Source organism: Rhincodon typus, chromosome 12 (assembly GCF_021869965.1).
Source record: "Rhincodon typus isolate 14 chromosome 12, sRhiTyp1.1, whole genome shotgun sequence".
NCBI lineage: Eukaryota > Metazoa > Chordata > Chondrichthyes > Orectolobiformes > Rhincodontidae > Rhincodon > Rhincodon typus.
The window spans coordinates 42,742,552-42,764,055 of NC_063343.1; the positions used below are offsets into that span (position 1 = coordinate 42,742,552).

General features: G+C 39.4%; 1 protein-coding gene across 4 annotated transcripts in view; it reads right to left on the bottom strand.

Moving 5' to 3' along the window:
• Nucleotides 1-2,029: 2,029 nt before the first annotated feature.
• The window catches only part of slc25a48 (solute carrier family 25 member 48), a 34,027-nt gene continuing 14,552 nt past the window's right edge, over nucleotides 2,030-21,504 (bottom strand). For 2 of the 4 annotated variants that reach the window (XM_020530611.2, XM_020530610.2), the window contains 2 exons: nucleotides 9,488-9,621; nucleotides 2,030-5,904 (listed from right to left, as the gene is read on the bottom strand). In XM_020530611.2, the coding sequence (XP_020386200.1) occupies nucleotides 5,800-5,904; nucleotides 9,488-9,621 (239 nt within the window). In that variant the 3' untranslated portion in view covers nucleotides 2,030-5,799. Of the gene's footprint in view, nucleotides 5,905-7,628; nucleotides 9,622-21,504 lie in introns of those variants that run through there. The other 2 variants (XR_007263396.1, XM_048603843.1) reach the window with 2 other exon arrangements.

Genomic DNA, 21,504 nt, shown 5'->3' on the forward strand with positions numbered 1-21,504 from the left:
TGAATGCTGCAGGGTCCCTAAGTGGCAAATGAGATGCTGTTTCTCCAGCTTGCATTGCACCTTCACTGCAGCAGGCCTGAAACGGAACTGTTGGCAAATGGAAGCTCGGGGTCATTTTTGCAGACAGAATGTTCCACAAAGCTTACGTTTTGTCTCAGCACTGTAGCGGAGACTGCACTGTGAGCAGCAAATACAGTAGACCAGATTAAATGAAGTGCCGGCATATCACTGTTTTATCTGGAAGGTGTGCCTGGAGCCTTGGACGGTGACAGGGAGGAGGGAAACAGGCATGTGTTCCACCTTCTGTGATTGCAGTATTTTAGAATTTTATTTTAGATGGACAGGGTTCAGGATTAAGCCAGCAGTAGATGATTTGTGGGTAGGACGGGTTTCATGAGTTGCTGAATTAATGTTTACTCTGAAACAGAATTCCACAACGTCATTTGGGGTGTGAGGGGAAAATTCCACGCTGAAGCTACTACAATTCAAACTAAAAGAAATAAGATTCATTTAGAGAAACTGATAATTACACCATATCTTCTTTTACAACACAACTACCATAGATAGGACAATTCAGCAGAACCTGCATATTCTTTAAATACCGGTAAAATACTGTCACAGTTAAATTATTTAAATGAAATCGGTCCTGTGCCAGAAGTCTTTTTTTTTATGAATCAGAACATCATTCAATAAAAAAGTACAAAAAAGTAAAAGATAAGTCAGAAGCATAAACAGTGCATTTTAGGTGCCACTAATTTTAGTTATTAGAAATATCAGTTGACAGGAGTTTTTTATTTCCTGAGCCCTATATCAATTTTTGTTCTTCATACTATAGTAACATAATAGTGACTTTTTGAACCGCAGAGGAATACAAGTCAAAAGTGGCTGTTTAACATTATATTTTTTTCTCTTTTCTAGAGAAATCCAAATATATCCTGTTGCAATGCTATCTCCTAAATACACTTTGATTATTTATTCTGTTTTATATATTTCACTAGCTTTAATTTCAAAACCTGTTTAATGTTATATTTTTATTCTTATTATCTTACTAACCAGCATTAATCATTAATCTTCTGTTACCAACATATGCTGGTAAACACATACATCTCACATTTTGAATTTCCATCCTTTCTTTAGAAGTTTCCATTATAAAGAAGTCACCACACAGAAAAGCAGAGTTGTAAGCTCCCATGCCCTTTCACAACAACCTATAATGTGTGTTAATACTCAAGCTATATCTTCACTCCTCCATGGCTATAAAACAAAGCAAACTGAGTGTGACAAAACTCACTAGGGATTACAAAAACAGCCAGATAAGCAGATCTCTTCCTTGAAAAGAAATTTGAAATTTTGAAAGTATTTTGTTTTCCCTTCTTTGATACTGTAACTGGCCTATTCAATAACACTGTATTGTTTCTGCACTGCACAACACTTTGTAGTATTTAACATTTTAAAATTAGTTTCACGATAAATGACAACCACATATCATGAGGATCAGTGTATTTCTGGCTAAATTAATCATTATTGTTGAAAAAATCTCTAAGTTCAATACATGTTGCATAGATCTTTAAGTGTCATCCCTTTTTTCCTGATGTTCCTGTTTCTGCCAGGTATAAGCATTAGTCAAGACAGCAGCAAACCAATTTGTTTTGAGGACATTTCCAACAAATTAGAAGAGATATAACATAATTGTGGATGTAACTGTCTTTCCAGAGATATGATTACTTCTGACTAATGCCACAACACAGATGAGAACAGGGACACAACAGAAAAATGGACTAAATGTTTATTCCTTAAGGTTGTGTTATAATGCAAGTTTATTCATTAACTGTGGGCAGCAACATCAAGTAGTATAAAATACAAACAGCAAAGCAATTACTTTCACCATAGAAAAGGCCTCTTCTGGCCTGTCATAAACAGTTTTTACATCAGTGATATAGAAGACAGATACATGGTATCTAACTTACAAGGAAATAAAGTAATATATTTTGAAATAGATACGTTTTTTCACTTGATAAAAGATAATGGAAGACATATCTAACAGTAAATTAGTAATATGGAAACTTTGCCAACAGTGTATACAAATAAACATTAGAGATTTACAAAACTCTTACCAATTTTGTTTTTACACAGAGTAAAAACAACTCCACTTGAGACTTGACGATTTATTTGACTCATACTCTATAATTAGACATATATCACCATGAAGGATATAAATAATATTATCCTGCTTTATCACATAATCAGCTGTGATGTAACACACAAGTCAACATGATCATAGGGTCATTTGAATCACTAACCCACAGAGGAGAAAGGACAAAATAACCTCTCTTGAGCATCAACACATCAGGTGACAAAAAATGCCTTTCTGACTTCTTCAGTTTAATTTCTGCACCTAACTATGTATATTTTTAGCAGTATTCAATTATGATAATTCACCAGCACACTTTATGGGAAACAGAGTCTTGTTTTGCTATAGAATAGAATTGTGTCCAGAGAATCACTCATTGAAAGTACAGTTCACCTTGTTTAGCATCTTAGCACAGAGGGTGTTAGCACCTAGATCAAGTCTTTGAACTCTTATCTGCCAGTGAATCAGATCAACACATAATACATACAGAAAGACTGGCACTCCTAGGCGACAGTAGATTTTCATGGATAAAGCAGGATGGCAATACTACATCTTGCAGAAGGAAAGTCAGCCAACAACCAACACATCTGAAAGAAGGCCATGTTATAGCCATTGCAACCTGTGGGCAGATTAAAAATGGTGGAGAATAGGAGTTCTGCCCCTCCGTGGAAGGAAGTCCCGTCCTCAAGTTCTAGAAGTTGCAACAACAGCAGACTCAGTAATAGGTGCTGAGAGAAGGAAGTGGAGAAATGGAAGTTAGAGACAGGCAATTCCCAGACTTTTAAAGTGGGAAGGGATCCAAGTGCATAGGGAGGAGAGAGAGAGGGTGGTGGGGGCAAGTTTTGGAGGGTAGGTGGTGAGGAACAAAGTAGGGAGGGGGAGGCTAAAATAGTTGGACATTCCCCTGATAAGCACATTGAACACCCGAGTGATATGTCCCACAACCCTACACTCCTTTTCACTTTTCTTCAGTTTGACCTCAAAATATAGACTGCCCACTTCTGCATGCTTATGAACACCAAACATATGATGATCTGGGCAGCATTGTATCCCAGCCACAAACAAAAACAGAACTTGCTGGAAAAGCTCAGCAGGTCTGGCAGCATCTGTGAAGAGAAATCAGAGTGGTGACCCTTCCACAGAACTTGATTTTCGGTTTTTATATAGTATCCCAGCCAACTGACTGGTAACAAGCTCAATCGACCTTAATTCTTTGTTTAAATATGGTGGGTGGGCTGGCGATTTTGGGGGATTTTTCAGGTGTTTGTGGAAAATTGATGGACTAAGCGCCCTTTGGTTATTATGGGTCCCCACTTCTCCTGCCCCACAATTGAAAAAAATCACAACTGGGAAGGATAGCATTTTAGCTCATGGAACAAATCATGGGTAATTGACATAAACATGTTTCTTTAAGCCTTTATGAAAGCTTCTCAGTTAATAAGCATACATCTGCAAATAGAGGCAAGATATTTACAATACTTGCAAATATAAAGGAAAAAAATTGCATTATGTGAAGAAAGCACACAAGAATGGGACTAATCAGTTAGCTCTTTGATAACCAATAACGGGCTAAATGACCTCCATCCATGCCTTATGTCTTCATGGGAATCCTCTCTGGTTATTTTGCTTTATTCCAAATTAATGTTGAAACTTATATCCTGTTGCAAATTGACATAAGGCCCAGTTCGCCATGTCCACCATCCCAATGCCAATGATGACCCAGTGTGCTTCTTTTTAACCTTTGAGTCATATTCCTATTTAATACCAAGGAGGCAGGTAGGTATTTTACTTATAGGTATTTTAATTATGGAGTTTGTATGAGTTGTATCTATAGATAAAGTACTGAGTTGGCCCTATTAATCATTTATTCTTGTACAGGATGCCATCTTGGGACTTAATTCTCTCTATACATGGCGCAATTTCTTTTTTTTAATTTAAAGGCAGAATATAAATGCAAGCTGCTTTTGATAGCTGAAACCGAGAATATCTTTGGCCTGACTTTCTAGCCTGTGCATTCATCAATCTTTCAAATTCTCACCCATCTATGATTTCCCCTCCTTGCCTTCTTACATAAACTGATGAAATGGCAAAACTAAGATCATTATTGTAGTGAAAAATACTCTGGACTTCAAACAGAAATTGGTAGGAGAAAAACCTCCAGGTGCCCTGTGTGTCTGTGTGCCTTCCCTTCTCTGTTCCAGAATTTCCTTTTAACTCTGTTTATTTCTCCCAGCCTTCTCTTCCTCTTTTTCCCTTCACTTTTTTCACTTCATTCTGTTTATTGCTTCTATAATTTTATTGCTTCATCCTCTCTTGTACATCCTGTATTCAGCCACTGTCCTTCATGCACACTTTATATACTAGCCCTTTCACATGCAAACACATCTACATCTGATTCACAGCATACATTTTTAGTTATGCAGACTAGACACCTCCTGCTTCATATAAAACATATTACTCACATTCTCAGGTCTAATATAAATTCAACTGGCCAGCTTCAGCCCTGCCATTTTTGGATTTACCCCTCCCCAATCCCCTGCTCTTTCTGTCTACCTGTCACACAGTTTTACATTGTCATACAAAGTCTATATTAACTCTTCTTGCCATTAACATCATTTTTTTTTGTTGGATGTTTGTGCCTAGCCCAAATACTTGCATTCTCTGAAATGAACCTGGCTAATAGTCTGTACTTCTTCATACATCATGAAAAATTGCAGCAACTATTCCCACCTTATAATGTTTAGTGTAAAAGCATTTAACATATTCTTTTTACTTAATTATACAATTGGTCATCAGAAAAACTCTACAAATTAAGGCCAAAAAAAGCTTGAAGTGTATGAATATTGAAGAATAAATCTGTTGCATTTTCTTTTTCCCATTATGGATTTTTCTCTTACAGTGATTTACTGATACAAATCAAACTGAGCGCAGTAATGCAATCATAACAACTCAGTATATTGAATCCATCAAAAACACTTGGTTATAGGGTAGTCAAATATCCAGGATCATCCTGGAGCCTCCAGGAATGAAAGATAAATCACCAGGATAGAGCTCCTAGCAGCCATAGCAAGAAAAACAAAGGTGTTAAAGTTCTTTTTTCATTTTTAATAATTTTAAAATTAATTATAAAATGGCAGTTGGGCAGAGGAGGGACAATCGACTGGAAACATGTAGTGAAATCTCCAAAAACACCTGCAGCTCCAGTTGGCAACACCACTCTGATAACTTCTTTATGATAATCATGTCCCAGTATTTCTGCAAATTAACTCCCTACCCTCCTCCCCTGCTCAAAATTTAAAAACAGAAACAGTAAAAGGCAGAAATACTCAGCAGGTCTGGCAACCTTTGTCTGACAGTTAGTCAGTCCATGTTTCAAGTCTAATGGTCCTTCCTGAGGTTTGCTCCTCAATGTTTGCTGATTTTCTTTAATCCAGCAATTCTCTTTTCCCCAGGGAACACAGCACATCACATTTGAAGCACACCATCATTCCAAGTTGTCTCTATAGTGCCTGATGCTGTTTCTGACAATGAGTTTTGGCAGTTTGAAATCAAGAATCAAAAGGAAGATGAGTTTTTTTTTATAAATCTGATCTACTGTTGATCTGAGCATAGACCTATGTAACTGGCCAAGTTTGATAATCATCAGAAGTCAAATGTTACTTTTCTGTTCATTGACGTCGCAATACTTTCAGTGCGAGCTCATATCCGAAAAACATGGCTGCACTCATAGGAAATCCACGGATAGCATTCACAGTTGCTCCTTTAAAAAATACCTAGTAAGTAAAACAAACATTTTTAATATCTCCCACACAATAATTGCTACATATACATATCTTTGTTTCTTTAGTTATTTTGTATAATGTACTAAGCTCTTTCTCTCTTATATGGCAGAATCAAAGTATCTTGCAGTACTGCAGGAGTGATTGTGATGTCCCAACTATCAGCACTGGCAAATAGCCTGTTACGTGCTGACACATGAAAAGTGACAATGAGAAGTAGCCCCTCCTGTGGAAACTCTCTGCCTAGAGGTACGCACCTGGCAAACAAACAGCACTGCCTGAGACTAATCCCTCAGCTATTGGAAACTTAATCCACAGGGGGCTGCAGTTACGTTTCTGAGCCTCACAAGTTGAGGAGACAGTGGTGCCGTGGTAATGTCACTGGACTGGCAATCTATACACTCAGGTTTATGCTATAGGGATATAGGTTAAAATCCTACAATAAATCTGACAACAAGATTATGATGACCGTGAATCCACTGCCATCAAAACCTATGTACTTTACTCATGCCCTCTAAGGAAGAATATCTACCATGCTCACCTTGTCTAACCTATATGATCCTAGCCTCCCAGCCTACCTCGATCCCTCGCAGTTTGCCTGCCAGCACAACAGGTCCACGACAGACATCAGGTCCCTAACCCTGCAATCATCCCTGAAACACCTGGGCAATAAGGACACCTATGTCAAGCTTCAACTTGTCGACTCCAGCTCCGTCTTCGACACTATAATCCAACCAGACCAATCTCCCAACACCGAGAACTTGGTCTCAGCTCCGCCCTCTGTACCTGGATCCTCAGCTTCCTGACCCATGGACCGCAACCAGTGGAGATAGACAACAGCACTTTCTCCATGATTATCCTCAGCAGAAGCACCCTGCAAGGATGCATGCTCAGCCCCCTACTGTACACCCTATCCACTCATGACTGTGTAGCCAAATTTCATTCGAACGCCATCCGCAAGTTCGCTGACGACACCACTGTTGTAGGCCAGATATCAAATGATGATCAGGAAGGAGATAGAGTGCTTGGTGTAATGGTGCTAAGATAACAATCTCTCCCTCAATGTCAGCAAAACTAAAGAACGGATCATCGATTTCAGGAAGAAAGAAGGAGGATACGCACCTATCTACATCATTGGAGCCGAAGTGGAGAGTAGCGAGAGCATCAAGTTCCGAGGAGTGACAATAACCAATGATCTGTCCTGGTCCTCCCACACAGATGCGACAATCAAGCAGGCATAACAACACCTCTTCTTCCTCAGGATGCTAAGGTAATTTGGCATGTCCATAAGGAACATTACCAACTTTTACAGATGCACCACAGAAAACATTCTTTCTATCTGGGTGCTTCATGCTTGGTATTGTAACTGCCCTGCCCAAGATCACAAGAAACTACAGGAAATTGTGAACACAGCCCAGGCCATCACACAAGCCAACCTGCCATCCACGGACTCCATCTACACTTCTCGTTGCCATGGAAAGGCAGCCAATATCATCAAAGACCCCTCCCACCATGGTTACATTCTCTTTCAATCTCTTCTGTTAGGCAGAAGATACAGAAGCTTAAACACATACCAACAGGTTCAAGAACAGCTTCTTTCCCGCTGTTATTAGACTGCTGAATGGACCTGTCTAATTTCAACTCTAATGTTAATTTTGCTTTTGTGCACCTCCTGTGCAGCCGTAACCTTGTGTGTCTCACTCTGTCTGATGATCTGTATGTCCATGTTATGATCTGCCTGTAGTGTATGCAAAACAAAACTTTTCACTGTACTTAGGTACATGATATCAATCAATCAATCAAATCAAACCAAACCAATGTGATGGTCTGTGAATTGCACTCTAAAATGGTAACTTTGTAAGTTTTGACATGGAAGATTGGATCTCATGCACAAGAACCATTACCAAGCAACTATCTTGTGGTTGGATGAGTAGCTCAAGCCAGCTGGAACTGCAAACAAGAGTAGTATGAAAGAACAATGACAGCTAGCAAGATAATGGGCATTAATGGACATGATATCCTGAGCATGATGACACATCTACTGCCCGAGGTACTCTTTGCAGTTACAAGACATCTCCCCATGACGAAGCACCGCCCACAGGACCACGCATGTGTAGTTGAAGCTCCATGCACCATTGGAAAGCCCACCATCCTGACAAAGGCATGTCTCCATCCCTCCTGTTTTCACTGTTAAGGGGAAGACATTGAATGACACAGAGATTAATATAGAGTCTGTAGCACAAAAATGGTCCCCAATTATTCCATGCTGGCATTTATGCTCCACATAAGCCTGTACCCACATCAGTTCATCCCATCAACATAGCTTGTACCTCAATCCTTCATGTGTTTAACTCACTTTTTCTTAAATGCACCTTTGCCGCTCACCCACTCACTGTGGCAGCAGGTTTCATATTCTCACCACTTCTCTGGGTAAAAAGGTTTCTCCTGAATTTCCTACAGGGTTGATTCATAGAATGAATGAATTCATATGGATAAATAATCAAAGTCCCCTCTCCTGACGTACAAAACCTGGGCACTGCCTCAAATGCAGCTATAGACGAGAACTTGCAATAGGTTGGTTATGTCACCTATAATAGTCTGTAATGACCTAAAGGTGTAAAAACTTAGGAAGACGGCGATGTTGACATGCACTGGCAGTTTTCATTGACCACTTTCCAAGCACAGCTACCAAATACAATGATCCTTGCTGTGGTCCTGAAGATGCATGTGGATAAACCCATCTGTTGAGCACTTTCACCACTTTCTTTTCCCTCTCCCTCTGCAAGACGTTTGTCTTCTCTGCTCTATCTTCCCTTGATGCTTAGGCCTAAGGTGGACTGTGACTGTAGATTGGGAGCAAGTGATGTATTCAGGGGCATTTCAAAAAAGTATAATTCCTTCCAAAAATCTAACAGCACTCCCTTATAAGTAAAACAACATCTCACAACTCCTCTAACATTGTACTTCCAACAATTCTGAAACAGTACACAGACAGTCAGAATTCACCCCATGTGCAGGTTGAATAGTGCTGCCTTTAGATTGTTGTGGTGGATGGGATGGGGCAGACATGCAGCTGAATGCGTATTTAGCTCTATGTTTTTAAGCATGGGTACTAATTAAAGTGGCAAGATCCAAAATGACAAGTCAGGTGTCAAATCATTGCCAAACTGGCATTATGATTTACCACCTCTGAATAATTCTGGCACTTCCATGGAACATCTATGCAACCATCCTCAAAGCGTAACAACTGGTGCAGATCTCACTGTAAGTGGTCAGGAATGTTCCCACTATTTCTTATTGCACTGGTTCCATAGCACCAGCATGACAGAGCCTAATTTGGTAACCAATGAGATGTATTCAAGCCTTGCTGATCTTAATATGGAAATTCTTAGTGGCAAAGTGTATATACAATATTACCCTGAAACCAGTTTATGCTGTACCTGAACTCTGATCTCTGAATAATTATTTTTATTCCTTGCCTATTTAATTGTTATGGTTATGTGAACGTTTAACTTACCTAAAATCTGTTTCACTTCAAAACATTTCATTTTTTGTGTTTCAACGGGAATTCACTTACATTCAGTCCTTCCTTTCGGTAGCTCTGTTGAATACAGTGCAGTATTCCCTTATATTTTGTCTCACTGACTCCATCCGCTTGAAGGCGACTTTTGACAACATCCATGGGAGTCGCAGTACCCCATGAAATCGTTCCTAAAAACAAATTTAAAGTCAATATTCAGAACTAACACACCCTTCATTGAAAACTGTATCACAGAACTGGCAACGAATTCCATGGAATAACTGCACACAGTCCCATTGACAACTGGTGATCCTGTACAGATGATATAACACAATGATCTCAGGCAGTTATAGCTTTGTAAGAAAGGCAACAAGATCAATTGCACATGTATCATATTTCTACACTCTCCCTTGGCTTCTCTCTTACTATTGCAACATAATACCTTGAACACCAACTGAATGGCTTCTGTCACTGCTGCTATAATGGGTGCCAGGGAAATGAGACCAATAGAAATAACTTACAGTGAATTTCGAGGAGCAAAGCATAGCTTTTGAGTGAGTGAGCCACAGAATGAGAAGCAAATGTTTAGCAAAGATCAGTCTGAAAAGAAAAAATCATAAACACAAGGAATAATGCACATTAATATAACAGCAACAATGAATGAAGGGCATGGGAATTAAAAGAAAATGAGGTGATTCTTCCTTGGATTTTTTTCTTACCTATAGTTCAATCACTACTTGACACTTACAACACTGTGTTTCCTACTTTATTCAGGACTGAAAGTGGACCTCTGCACCATGGGCCAGCTATTTCGCCGAGGTTATTTTTAAAGTGGCAATCAGGAGTGCTCTGCTTCATTTTGTAATCCTTTTTATAAAATGCTACAAGATGAAATTTTAACACGCTCTGAAAGTTTGTGATTTCAAATAAACCTGTTGGACTATAACCCGATGTCATGTGACTTCTGACTTTGTCCATCTCAGTCCACACTGGCACCTCCACATCATAAATATCAGAATGGCATCGCCTGTACTCTTTAATGACATATCACTGGCGTGAAATTTCTTTAATTCTTTCATGCCTATATAAAGAGCAAAAGCCGAATAATCCGGATACACAATTCTCAGGTTATATTGTTAGATTTTTTTGTGAATATTGTCAAAACATGCACAACTGCATCTATGACAACACAGAACAAGTGGAATGTATCACATTATATGGTTTACTTTCATTGCAGCTCATCCATTCTCTCCTACTCTTAGCTCCTATTATCACTTATTCAGCTTACTTCTGTTCTACTATCCATCACCTCCTTGTTTACCTACACCTTTCATGTTTCTCTCTCTCTGGGCTCCACCTCCACCTATTCGCTCACCTCTCCTCTTTCCCCCTACCAACCTCCAAATTCATCTTCAGCCTAAATACCACTTTTTCCTTGCTGCTATCAGAAGTGTCAGCAGAATCAAACATTAACTGTGCTTTCTTCCCACAGACGCTGCTAAGTCTGCTGAGTTTCACCTGCCATTTCTGTTTTTGTTCCAGATCTTCAGCATCTGCAGTTGTTTTATTTTACAGTCAATTAACTTAATGTGAAGCCACTAAATGAAAGAAACTTTGAGATCTATATTAATTTCATTTCCAAACCTAAGAGAAGTTCTTCCTTTATTCCAAGAGATTCATTGTGATTTGGAACAACCATCGGCAGCCCAGACTTGTAAACACCAGGTGATGCTTCGACATGGTAGTTTAGAGCAGAAAAAAGGTTACACAATCAAAGACAGCATCCGAAAAGGATCATTTAAACCCAACGAGCAAAGTGGAAAACAGAAGATTTTTGATCAACAATCTAATTTACGTCCCATTTGACTTTACTTACACATGGAGAGCAAAGCAGACTTTCAAACTCAACTTAATCTCTTCCCCATGTTTCAGTTAAAATTATCTTACTGCTAATATCTTTGTAGGTCATTGTAATAAATTGCTCAAATTATTCATGCAATTACTTCTTGGTTACCTTGTGGGAAACAAAAAGTGGCTGTTATGTTTGATGTTGCAGATCAGGATTACTATTTGACAGTTAGTCGTAGGCATTTCACTTAAGACCATAGCCTGATTGATCGGATTCGGAAAGGCATTGATCTAAACACAGTCCCTATTGCCTATATCATCCTTTTTATTCCAGACAGCAGATGGCACTAACCATTTACTCTTACCATAGGTGTCAATTACCAAGATACACTTAAACTGCATGAAGCGTAATAACTAGTTCAGGCAGTTCAAACAGCTGTTCACTTTTTATTAAAGTGTTACTACATGTCATTAGGTCCTTTTGGGCAGCACACTGCTTTCAGTCACCCTAATCACTCTCCACCCCTCAAGCCCTCGAACTCTCTGGCCCCACAGCGATTGTGTCAATTTAATTAACTATGTATAGCTGATAAATTCAGTTGACACCAAAAGGCACTGGGTTTGTTGCACTGCCAGCGAGCTAAATGGGATAAGATTCAGAATGTGCTTCCTTCAGTACCTGAACTGCTGAATATCTCCAGTGTGTTCTATCCTTATGACACTCGCCACGTACTGGATTTGTTTCACATTCTTGGGCTTAGTCTTTAACATCAGCCATGGCATCTAGCTCAACCACCAGCCTTACTTTTTGAATAGCAAAATAATGAAAGATGCAGCTTCAAAAACATAATGCAGAACTTCTCCAAATTATTTCAAACACTGAAATGTTCTGTTATGTAGCCTAATGGTTTGCTCAGTTCTAATTATTAGCTTATTGCATTCTTCACTTTAGTGTCTTTTGCACAACTGATGGTTAATAAAGTATCATCCCGAGTCAATCAAGTAACAAGTCCATTGTCATCCAATATCAACAATATTTCTTACTGTTTCAATTGAAACGGAGCTGAATCTCTGGACTATTGAAGTAAAAATGCATCATAACAGCTCCCATTATGTTGTAAATTCACATGAAGAAAACCATACTAAGCAGCACAAACAAAAAATTACTTGAACAGTTAAAAATAAAAGACTTAATGGCTCATGCATACATGGAAGCTTAGTTTTGGAGCACTCAATGCCACTTCAGTGTAATCAACATTCCTCGAACTCTGGTTATTCCAGAAATGATGGAAAAAAACATAAAGTTTCTCAATCATCCGAGTCAGAAACTGTCAAAATTCTGAGCTTCCCTGCAAAGAGGATATTAGTGCTTTGACTTAATATGAATGCAAAATGATTTGGCTCCTCTGGCTATGGTAAATTTCTCTGCATCAGTCACAGTTGTCCGTGCTGCGTCAAAAAAAACTTTCAAAGTTCTGTGATTGTTTTGGCATTTCTGGAAATAGTGCATGAAAAACATTCTTGACAAATGCACCTGTACTGATGTATTCTGTTGGCTGGATGCTAACTGGAAGTTTTGCTTCTCCTGTGATACTGTCTGATACATGAGTCTTTTCTTCCAGTCAGTTGTTCAATTTCTTCAACCTATATGTCACATAATGGATTCCCTTAGAGAAACCCATTTTGAATGGAGAGACCAGTTTGTATCTTCACCCTAATTCCTTTTTATGGCATAGAAAATACTCTGGGTGCGAACTCAACACTCTATCTGAATGTCTGAAGTACACAATTTAAATAAGTCTCCAGCCACTTTAAATATTTTGCTCAGCCAAGCATGTTAAGGAAAGTAAAGGGGTCAAACTTGTGCACAGTCAGTGCAGAGACTCTCAGATTGTTCCACAGCTCTTCAGCTTCAGAGAATCATTGACCACTGCCACAGATCACTGCTGTCTGACTTGGCTTGATGGCTGTTTACAAATGAACATAAGGGATTAAACTACTCAACACCATCCTGATGTATCTTTTTTTGCAAATCGTAACAGTATTGGCAGGAGTGATCACTGCACAGTTATTGAAGAGAAAAAGTCCCACCTTCACAGTGGAACACCATACATTGTGTCATGCAGCACTACCAACAAGCTAAATGGGATAAGATTCAGAACATAATAGCTGTTCCAAACTAGGAATTCATGATGCACTGAGGACATCAATAGCAGCAAAACTGTATTTCCTCATACTCTGTACCTTCATCATCTTGGCATGTCCCTCATTCCAGCTCGGGGCAATGAAGAAAGTTTAGGAGAACCAGGTGAAGCTACAAAAAGGGATTAAATGCATACAAAAGTGAAATTTACATGACCAATGCATCAGTTCAAAGCTCTGAAGTCCTGCAAGAATGATGGTAAACAACCAGTGGGAGTAGGAGGAGAAGGTTCTATGAATATCTCCATCCTTATTGAGCAAACTGGCATATGCAAAACAAAAAGACAAAGTGTTTTAAAACTTTTTCAGCTAGAAATCCTGAATGGATGATTCATCTTGACTTAAACCCCTAGGTCCTCTCTATCATAAAAGCCAATCTTCAGCCAACTCAGTTCACCACATGTGGTATTAATAAACTGAACACAATGAACATAGCAAAGGCTACAGGCTCTGACAAAATCCAAAGTTTAGGGCTAAGACAGTTGAAATCATGACTGCCATCCATGGGGTAATTAAAATCAAGGCTGCATTAATTGTCAGAATTGGTGAAGCACAGAAATTTCAGAGGCTTGTAGAGCTGCAGGAGTCCACCCAGACAGGGAAGGGTGAAGCCTTAAACAGTGAAATATTTTAAAATGAAATATTGCTGAACATGAAACCAACCAAACAAGAAGCTTAATACCATCAGCACATGGATTGCAGTAGTTCAAGAGGTAGCTCATCACCACCTTCTTGAGGGCAACTGGCGACAGGCAATAAATACTAGCCTAGCCAGCAACACCCACATCCCATGAGTGAATAAAAATAATCCATAACAAAGCAACCTGTTTGAGTTGCATCTCGTTGACCAACTTGAAGATTGATTCTATTCTCTCCTAACATACAGCGACAGCAGTATATACCAATTTCAATAGGCAGTGCAGTAACTCACCAAGGATTCTTCGACAGCATCCATGGCCTCTACAACCTTAGGAGGGCAAGGGCAGCAAATACATGATAACACTACCACCTGGAACTTCCCCTCTGAGTGCCACAACATCCTGACTTGGAACTATTTTGCAATTGTTTGCTGGGTCAAAATGCTGGAATTCCCTTCCTAACAGCACCACGCATGTGCCTACCTCAATGAATGACAGCAGTCCAAGATGACAGCTAACCACCTCAAGGACAATTAGGAATGGACATTAAAAGTTACCCACATCTGCAATGTCCCCATCCCGTAAACAACCACGAAAATACTTAAATCTCATTCCCAATCTTTCTACCAATCAGAAAAGTTTCTCCTGATCTATTCTGTACATATCCCTCATGAATATGTCTATCAAATCTTCTCTACATTTTCTCTTCTGCAAGGAAAACAGTCTCAAGTTCTTCAATCTATAAACATAACTGAAATTCCTAATTCCTGCAAATAATTTTGTGTAGTTTTTCTACATGCTGATGTCTTCACATCATTCATAAATTTGGTATCCAGAACTACACACTTGTCCAGACTCGGCCGCAGCTGTGTTTTGTATGAGGTTTATCTTAAACCTACCCACTTTTGTATTCTAATAGCGGCTAGGATACTGTACGTTTATTAAGCATTCTCTCAACGTGTCCTGCCACTTGCAAAGCTTTATTCACCTATACATGCAACTCCTAATTCTGCTGTCTACATCCTTTTTGGACAAGGTTATAACTTTTGCAGTGCTCCACTGTTCTGACAATACCTCTGCATTTAAGGCCAGTTGGAAAGTAATAGTTCAGTAAGAAATGAAAATAAGTAATGGAAAGTAAGAAGTGCCACTTTCACTCCCACTTCCTCAGTTTTTTGGAACGGATCTCATTCAGCCCTCGTGCTTCAGCAAATTAAAGTACAGACAGCTTATCCAATACCTGCCTCTCATCAATTTTGAACACTAAGTGTCTAAACTACCTCCTCTTTCACCATGACTCGTGCAGCATCTTCTTCTTTGGTAACGATAGATACAAAATAATTATTTAATTCCTCATCCATGTACCCTGGCTCCATATGTAAATTCCTTTCTGGTTCTTAATTAGTTCCACTCTTCCTTTTATCAGCTTTCTACTCTTTATTTGACAATGAAGGATTTGGGATTCCCTTTTATGTCAATTCAATTCTACTTTTATACTCATTCTCTTTTTGTCTTACTTAACATTTTTCAATTCCCTTCAAAACCTTCTGTATTAAGCTTGGTTCTCAGTGTATTGCCCAACCGACATCTGTCATAAGCAGACATTTTCTTTACTTTAGTCTTTCCTCTTTTGACATCCAAGGAGCTTCGTATTTGTTCAACTACCTTTTTAATTTGTGAAAAAAAATCTTCGACAATGCCCAAACAATTTTCTCTTTAAAGGCAGTCCCTTGTTCAGTTACTGTTTTGCCTCTCAACCTTTGATTCTAATTTATCTTGGTCAAGTACATTCTTATCCACTGAAGTTGGGTTGTCCCCAGTTAATTTAGATTATTGATTAATTTTAGATTATTGTCTTTTCCATAGCCAACCTAAATCTTGGAATACAACAATCACTAACCCCCTAAATGTTCCTTCGCTGACACTTTATTCACTTTGCCCCTGCTCATTTCCAAGAATCATGTCTATTAATGCGTCCATTTTCATTGTACTGGAAACATTCAACTGTGAAAATTCTCCTGATCACATTCTAAGAGCGCCTGTCCCTCCCTTCACGTTACACTGATAGTATCCCTGTCTACAGTAAGATAATTAACATCTCCCAATGTAGAATCCCTAAAATGTGGAAGCAGGCCATTTAGCCCATCAAGTCCACACTGATCCTCCGAACAACATCCCACCCAGATTGTCGCCCCTACCCTATCCCCATAACCCTGCATTTCCTATGGCTAACCCACCTAGCCTGCACATCCCTGGACACTATGGGCAATTTAACATGGCCAATCCACCTAACCTCCACATCATTGGATGGTGGGAGGAAACTGTAGCGCCTAGGGGAAACCCACACAGTCATGTGGAGAATGTGCAAACTCCACATTGACAGTCACCCAAAGGTGCAAACAAACCTGGATCTCTGGTACTGTGAGGCAGCAGAGTTAACCACTGAGCTACTATACTCTATCGTTCTCACTGACAGATGTGAGGACGTAAGGACAAAAGCAGCATGCTTTAAGAAGATGGTTTTTATTGCTTAAATCTTATAACTCCAGAACTAGCTGTACCTTGAAACAATTTATTCTGCATGGACCCAGCACTGATGTACAATCAACACAATGGAAAACTGCCCAGTTGTGTCCTCTCCAAAGTGAAATCCAATTGAGTTAAGCACTGCCCCAGTATACTTCAAACATTTGTAAAGTGATGGAAGGTACTGTCAATCCTGTTAGCAAGTGACACTTTGTCACCAACAAATTGCTGACCATCAATGTTTCATTCGCGTTCTACTGAAGCCTTCTCCAGAACTCATTACAACTTTGATCTAAATGTGGACAGTACAAGCTGGAATCCAGCTGAGGCATGAATGAGTTCCTTTGGTGTCAAGGAGCAATTTGACGCCCTATGATTCAAAGAGCATGAGAAAAATTGAAATCACTGGAAATCAGACGGAACGCTCTCCTTTGGATGGAGTCATGCTGAGCACAAAAAGACAATGTTTGTGATTGCTGGAGGCTAATCATCTCTGTCCCAGGACACTGCAGCAGGGCATCCTCAAAGTAGTGTCCCAAGTCCAAACATCTTGAACTGCTCAATTAATGACTTCCATCTATCATATGTCAGGATTTTCCCTCCTTTAGTTAAAGTGTGGGGAGCAACAAGACTTCTTCCACCACCACTAGTGAGAAAGCATGTTGAATCAAGAACAGATAAGGCACTTTAAGTAGTCACCTCTTAAACCTCTTGGTCAATCACTTCCTGGTACAGTAATGTTCCGCCCCACTTGATGCTGCTGGAGTCACTGTGAGCAACAGAGATACTTTGAAGCATCAGACTGTTGGCTGCATAGCAGCACTGAAGACCAAAAACAGCAAGGAAGTGACTTTTTTGCAGGTGGTGGGAGTGGAATCGTCTAATGGGGTCTCAGAGGAGGGGGATTAGGGTCTTGAAGACAGGGTAGAGGGATGGTTTACAGCACACCCTATCAATCATCTGTGACCACAGTTGCCTCCAGATTGGGGAAATTGAGGATCCCGTCTAAAAACTAGCAGGTAGATCAGACTGTTTTAGCAGTCAAGAAAGCTACCACTTTTAGACCATAAGACACAAGAGCAGAAGTAGACCATTCAGCCCATCGAGTCTGCTCTGCCATTCAGTGAGATCATGGCTGATCTGACAATCCTCAACTCCATTTTCCTCCCTTACCCCCATAATCCTTGATTCCATCACTGATTAAACATCTGTCTATCTCAGCCTTGAATATTCTTAGTGACCCAGCCTCAGCAGCCCTGTGCTGTAAAGAATTCCACAGACTCACTACCCTCCGAGAGAAGAAACTCCTCCTCATTTCTGTGTTAAATGGGTGAACCTTTACTCTGAGGGTCTTACATCTGAACTGCAGATGCTGGAAATCAGAAACAAAAACACAAATTGGTGGGAAAACTCAGCAGGTCTGGCAGCATCTGTAGAGAGAAAGCAGATTTAACATTTTGGGTCCAGTGACCCCTTTTTTCAACCTGCTTGAACACATTTATTCAGGCCTGTAGTGAAATGAAGTCCTTAACTGGTCATTCATTGACCATTTAAGGGCCTTCATTGGTTGATCTTCCTGACCCACTGTCAGGGAGTTTCCCATTCAGGACTTAATTCTTGATATGATGGGAATGGGTCCAGTATCTCTTGGCGCCAACCGGTATGATTATTTCCCCTTCCTTTCTCTGCCACTTCGAGAGAAGGAAACCACCTCTATCTTGTCAGAATTGGAAATTCTGCTGATTATTGCAGTGTTGAGTTCCAGCCACAACAGCTCACGTAATACAGTCTGTACCCAGGTGTAGCCAAGCATTCAGGCTTCACCTGGTAAGTGACAAGTACCCTTTTTGCTATATAGGTGGGTGATGGCAAAGACTGAATCCAAACAAGAGAGTCTAATTATCTCTCTTTTATATTCAGTAGAATTAACACCATCAAATTCCGCACCATCAACATCTTGGAGGTCGTCATTAGTCAAAAACTTAACAGCACCTGCTATGTACACATTGTGGCAACAAGCAGGAACTAGGTATTTGGTGAGTCACTCAATCTCTGACTTCACAAAGACTAACCACCATCGACAAGGCACAAATCAGGAATGTGATAGAACACTACCCACTTGCTTGGATCTAGTACAGCTTGAGCTCACCTTGATAGACGTCTCATCCATGATCTCAAAAATATATCCCATCACCTCCACCAATGCACAGTTGCAGCTGAGTTTTATCAACCTCAAGATGTATTACAGCAACTTGTCTAATCACCTACAACAGCAATCCCTGATTTCTGGACTCCTGTGCTTTTAAAGCACAAAAAAAAATCAGTTTCTTGAACTTACTGTTACTTATTAGCTTATCTATTTTTGGCTACATTCCAAACATCTTTCTTTATCAATAACAATTCATAATTAAGCATGTTTTTTTCATGAACTCAGTGCACTCTCTTCCCCTCAGCTAGAAAAAAATCACTATTTTCTAAAATATGAATGTTGAAATAATCATTTAATTTAAATTTCTAATTTGTTTTAATTTCAACATCTCAGCTATTGTATTTTTACAAGACCCTACCTTTCTTTTTAAGGCAGGAATGACTACAAAAGATAACCAGAACTCTGCAACTCTTAAAATGGAAGATACTTGAAATTTATTTATCAGTTAGGACTATTTGCATTGTGTTTTTAACTGCTTTCTTGTCAAATCTTCCTTTTGGATAAAATACACATTTTAAGTTATTCCCTTTCTTTCTTCCTTAAAGGTTGTTATCTTCCAATACTATGGTCGTGCAGTCAACCTTTATGCTTGGGATTTTGAGACCCTTCTCCAATAAATTTATCCAAATATAGGCAACTACTGCAGGTTTGTATCAATTTCCCTTTAATATATAGACCAGATGCTCTAACACATTTATCAGCGATTCTTCTAAACACAAACATCAAACAATTTCCCCTATCTCTCCAGAGACCTTATGTTGTCAATCCAATTATTATTCCTGTCACTAATCCTTTAAGTTTCTCTATTTCTTTACATCTTTCCTTCTCAAGAATTACTGCATTCTTTTGAAGTAGTATAATTCACTTCAAACTAATTTGTGAAACGTTAAGCTTCTTTTAATGAATGAGTGCAAAACTCAAACCTTTTAATAGTCCTGCACCAATAAATGAAGGAGGTCTTGACTTTGTAGGATAGTGTGAAATGTGTGACAATAGTTTGACAGTCAGTTATACTCTTCTGATTTCAATTTCCATTGTAATCTATGATGCTGAAGTGAATGAAGTCAATGGAGAGAATCTTTTCCAGATTTCACATTTGCTATCTTGTAAATGCTGATCCAAGCTAAGGTGGAAGACTGCAGGCATCAGCAGCACGATAATACAATGCTTAAGTAGGAAAATTGAGCCTAGATAGTGTCAACAGACTATTCAACATCATGGGAGTTACAGCCAAGAATGACTCTATTCTCATACAAAAAGAAAAATAACTGGAAATGCACAGCTAATCAATCAGATAGCTAAATATCTGAGGTGAGTAATATTTAAATTGGCTCACCTCAAATGTCACTTCCAACATTCATTTTGTTCGTCACCCACACAATAACAGAATGCGTACCATTTACAAGATGCAATGCAGTAACTCCCAAGGCTCCCACAACAGCACCTTCCAAACACGTGATCTCTATCACCTAGAAGGACCAAGGCAGCAGATAAATGAAAACACCACCAACTGTAAGTTCTCCTCCAAGCAACACATCATTCTGATTTCGAACTATACTTCTGTCTGGGTCAAAATTCTGGAACTGCCTTCCTATGTACACTGTGAGTGTACTTACTTTTCAGGAACTTGCAGCAGTCCAAGAAGGCAGCTCATGGCCATCTCCTCAAGGGGAATTAGAGACAGGTAATACATTTAGCGTAACCAGTAACATCCACATCCAATGAACAAATAAATTCTCATTCACTTTCTGGACTCCCAGAATTTGCTGATTTTACAGTAGATTTATACCGGTGACAGTTTCTCTTTCTGCCTCTAATCCTATCATCTCGCATATACTCCAGAGTTCACGTCACTTGAGAATGATCTGTCTGGAGAATCTTGACATTGTCCACTGTGGTTCAGTAAGTAGTATTATTCCTTCTGACTTACAGTTCTGGGTTCAATCTGCATTCTTGGGCATAAGTGCAAAAATTTAAATAGATGCTCCAATGCAGTGTGGAACCATTGGTGATGTTGATTTTTTAAAATGTGATTGTAAAACAGAAGCCTCTCCTGCTTGCTCAGGTATCTGTGAAAGATCCCAGTATGCTATTCTGAAAAAATGGTTGGGACTTATCCCTGGTCCACTGGTTAATACGTATCCCTCAACCAAAAGCACAGGTATTTGGTTTCAATCACATCACAGTTTGTGGGAGCCTGATGAGCATAAATGAGTTGCCATTGTTTCCACAACAGGTGAACACTTCAAAAGTATTTCATTGACTGTAAAATGCTTTGGGACATTTAGTAGTTGTGAAAAGCACTATATAAATGGAAGCCTTTCTTTTAGCCTGGACCAGAAGGGATGAGCTTAAACACAGAACTACCAACCTAGCTGCGATCAGTTAAACAAGTTTGGACCAAGAATCAAATCAGACAATTTGCTTGTCTGTAAGCCCAGATGAACTAGTGGTGTTGTGGTGAAATGATGTGTTTCCAACAAAACCAACACGTAATCTGCCACGTGAGGATATTAATAAAGTGGACCCAGGGGTCAAAAAGAAGAATCTTCTCAAAACCTTAAGATTGAGAAGTTGTAATATTATATGTTTGGCCTGCATATGAAATAGAAAAGGAAACATGGCACAGTGGGGTGAAGAAGACACAGAAC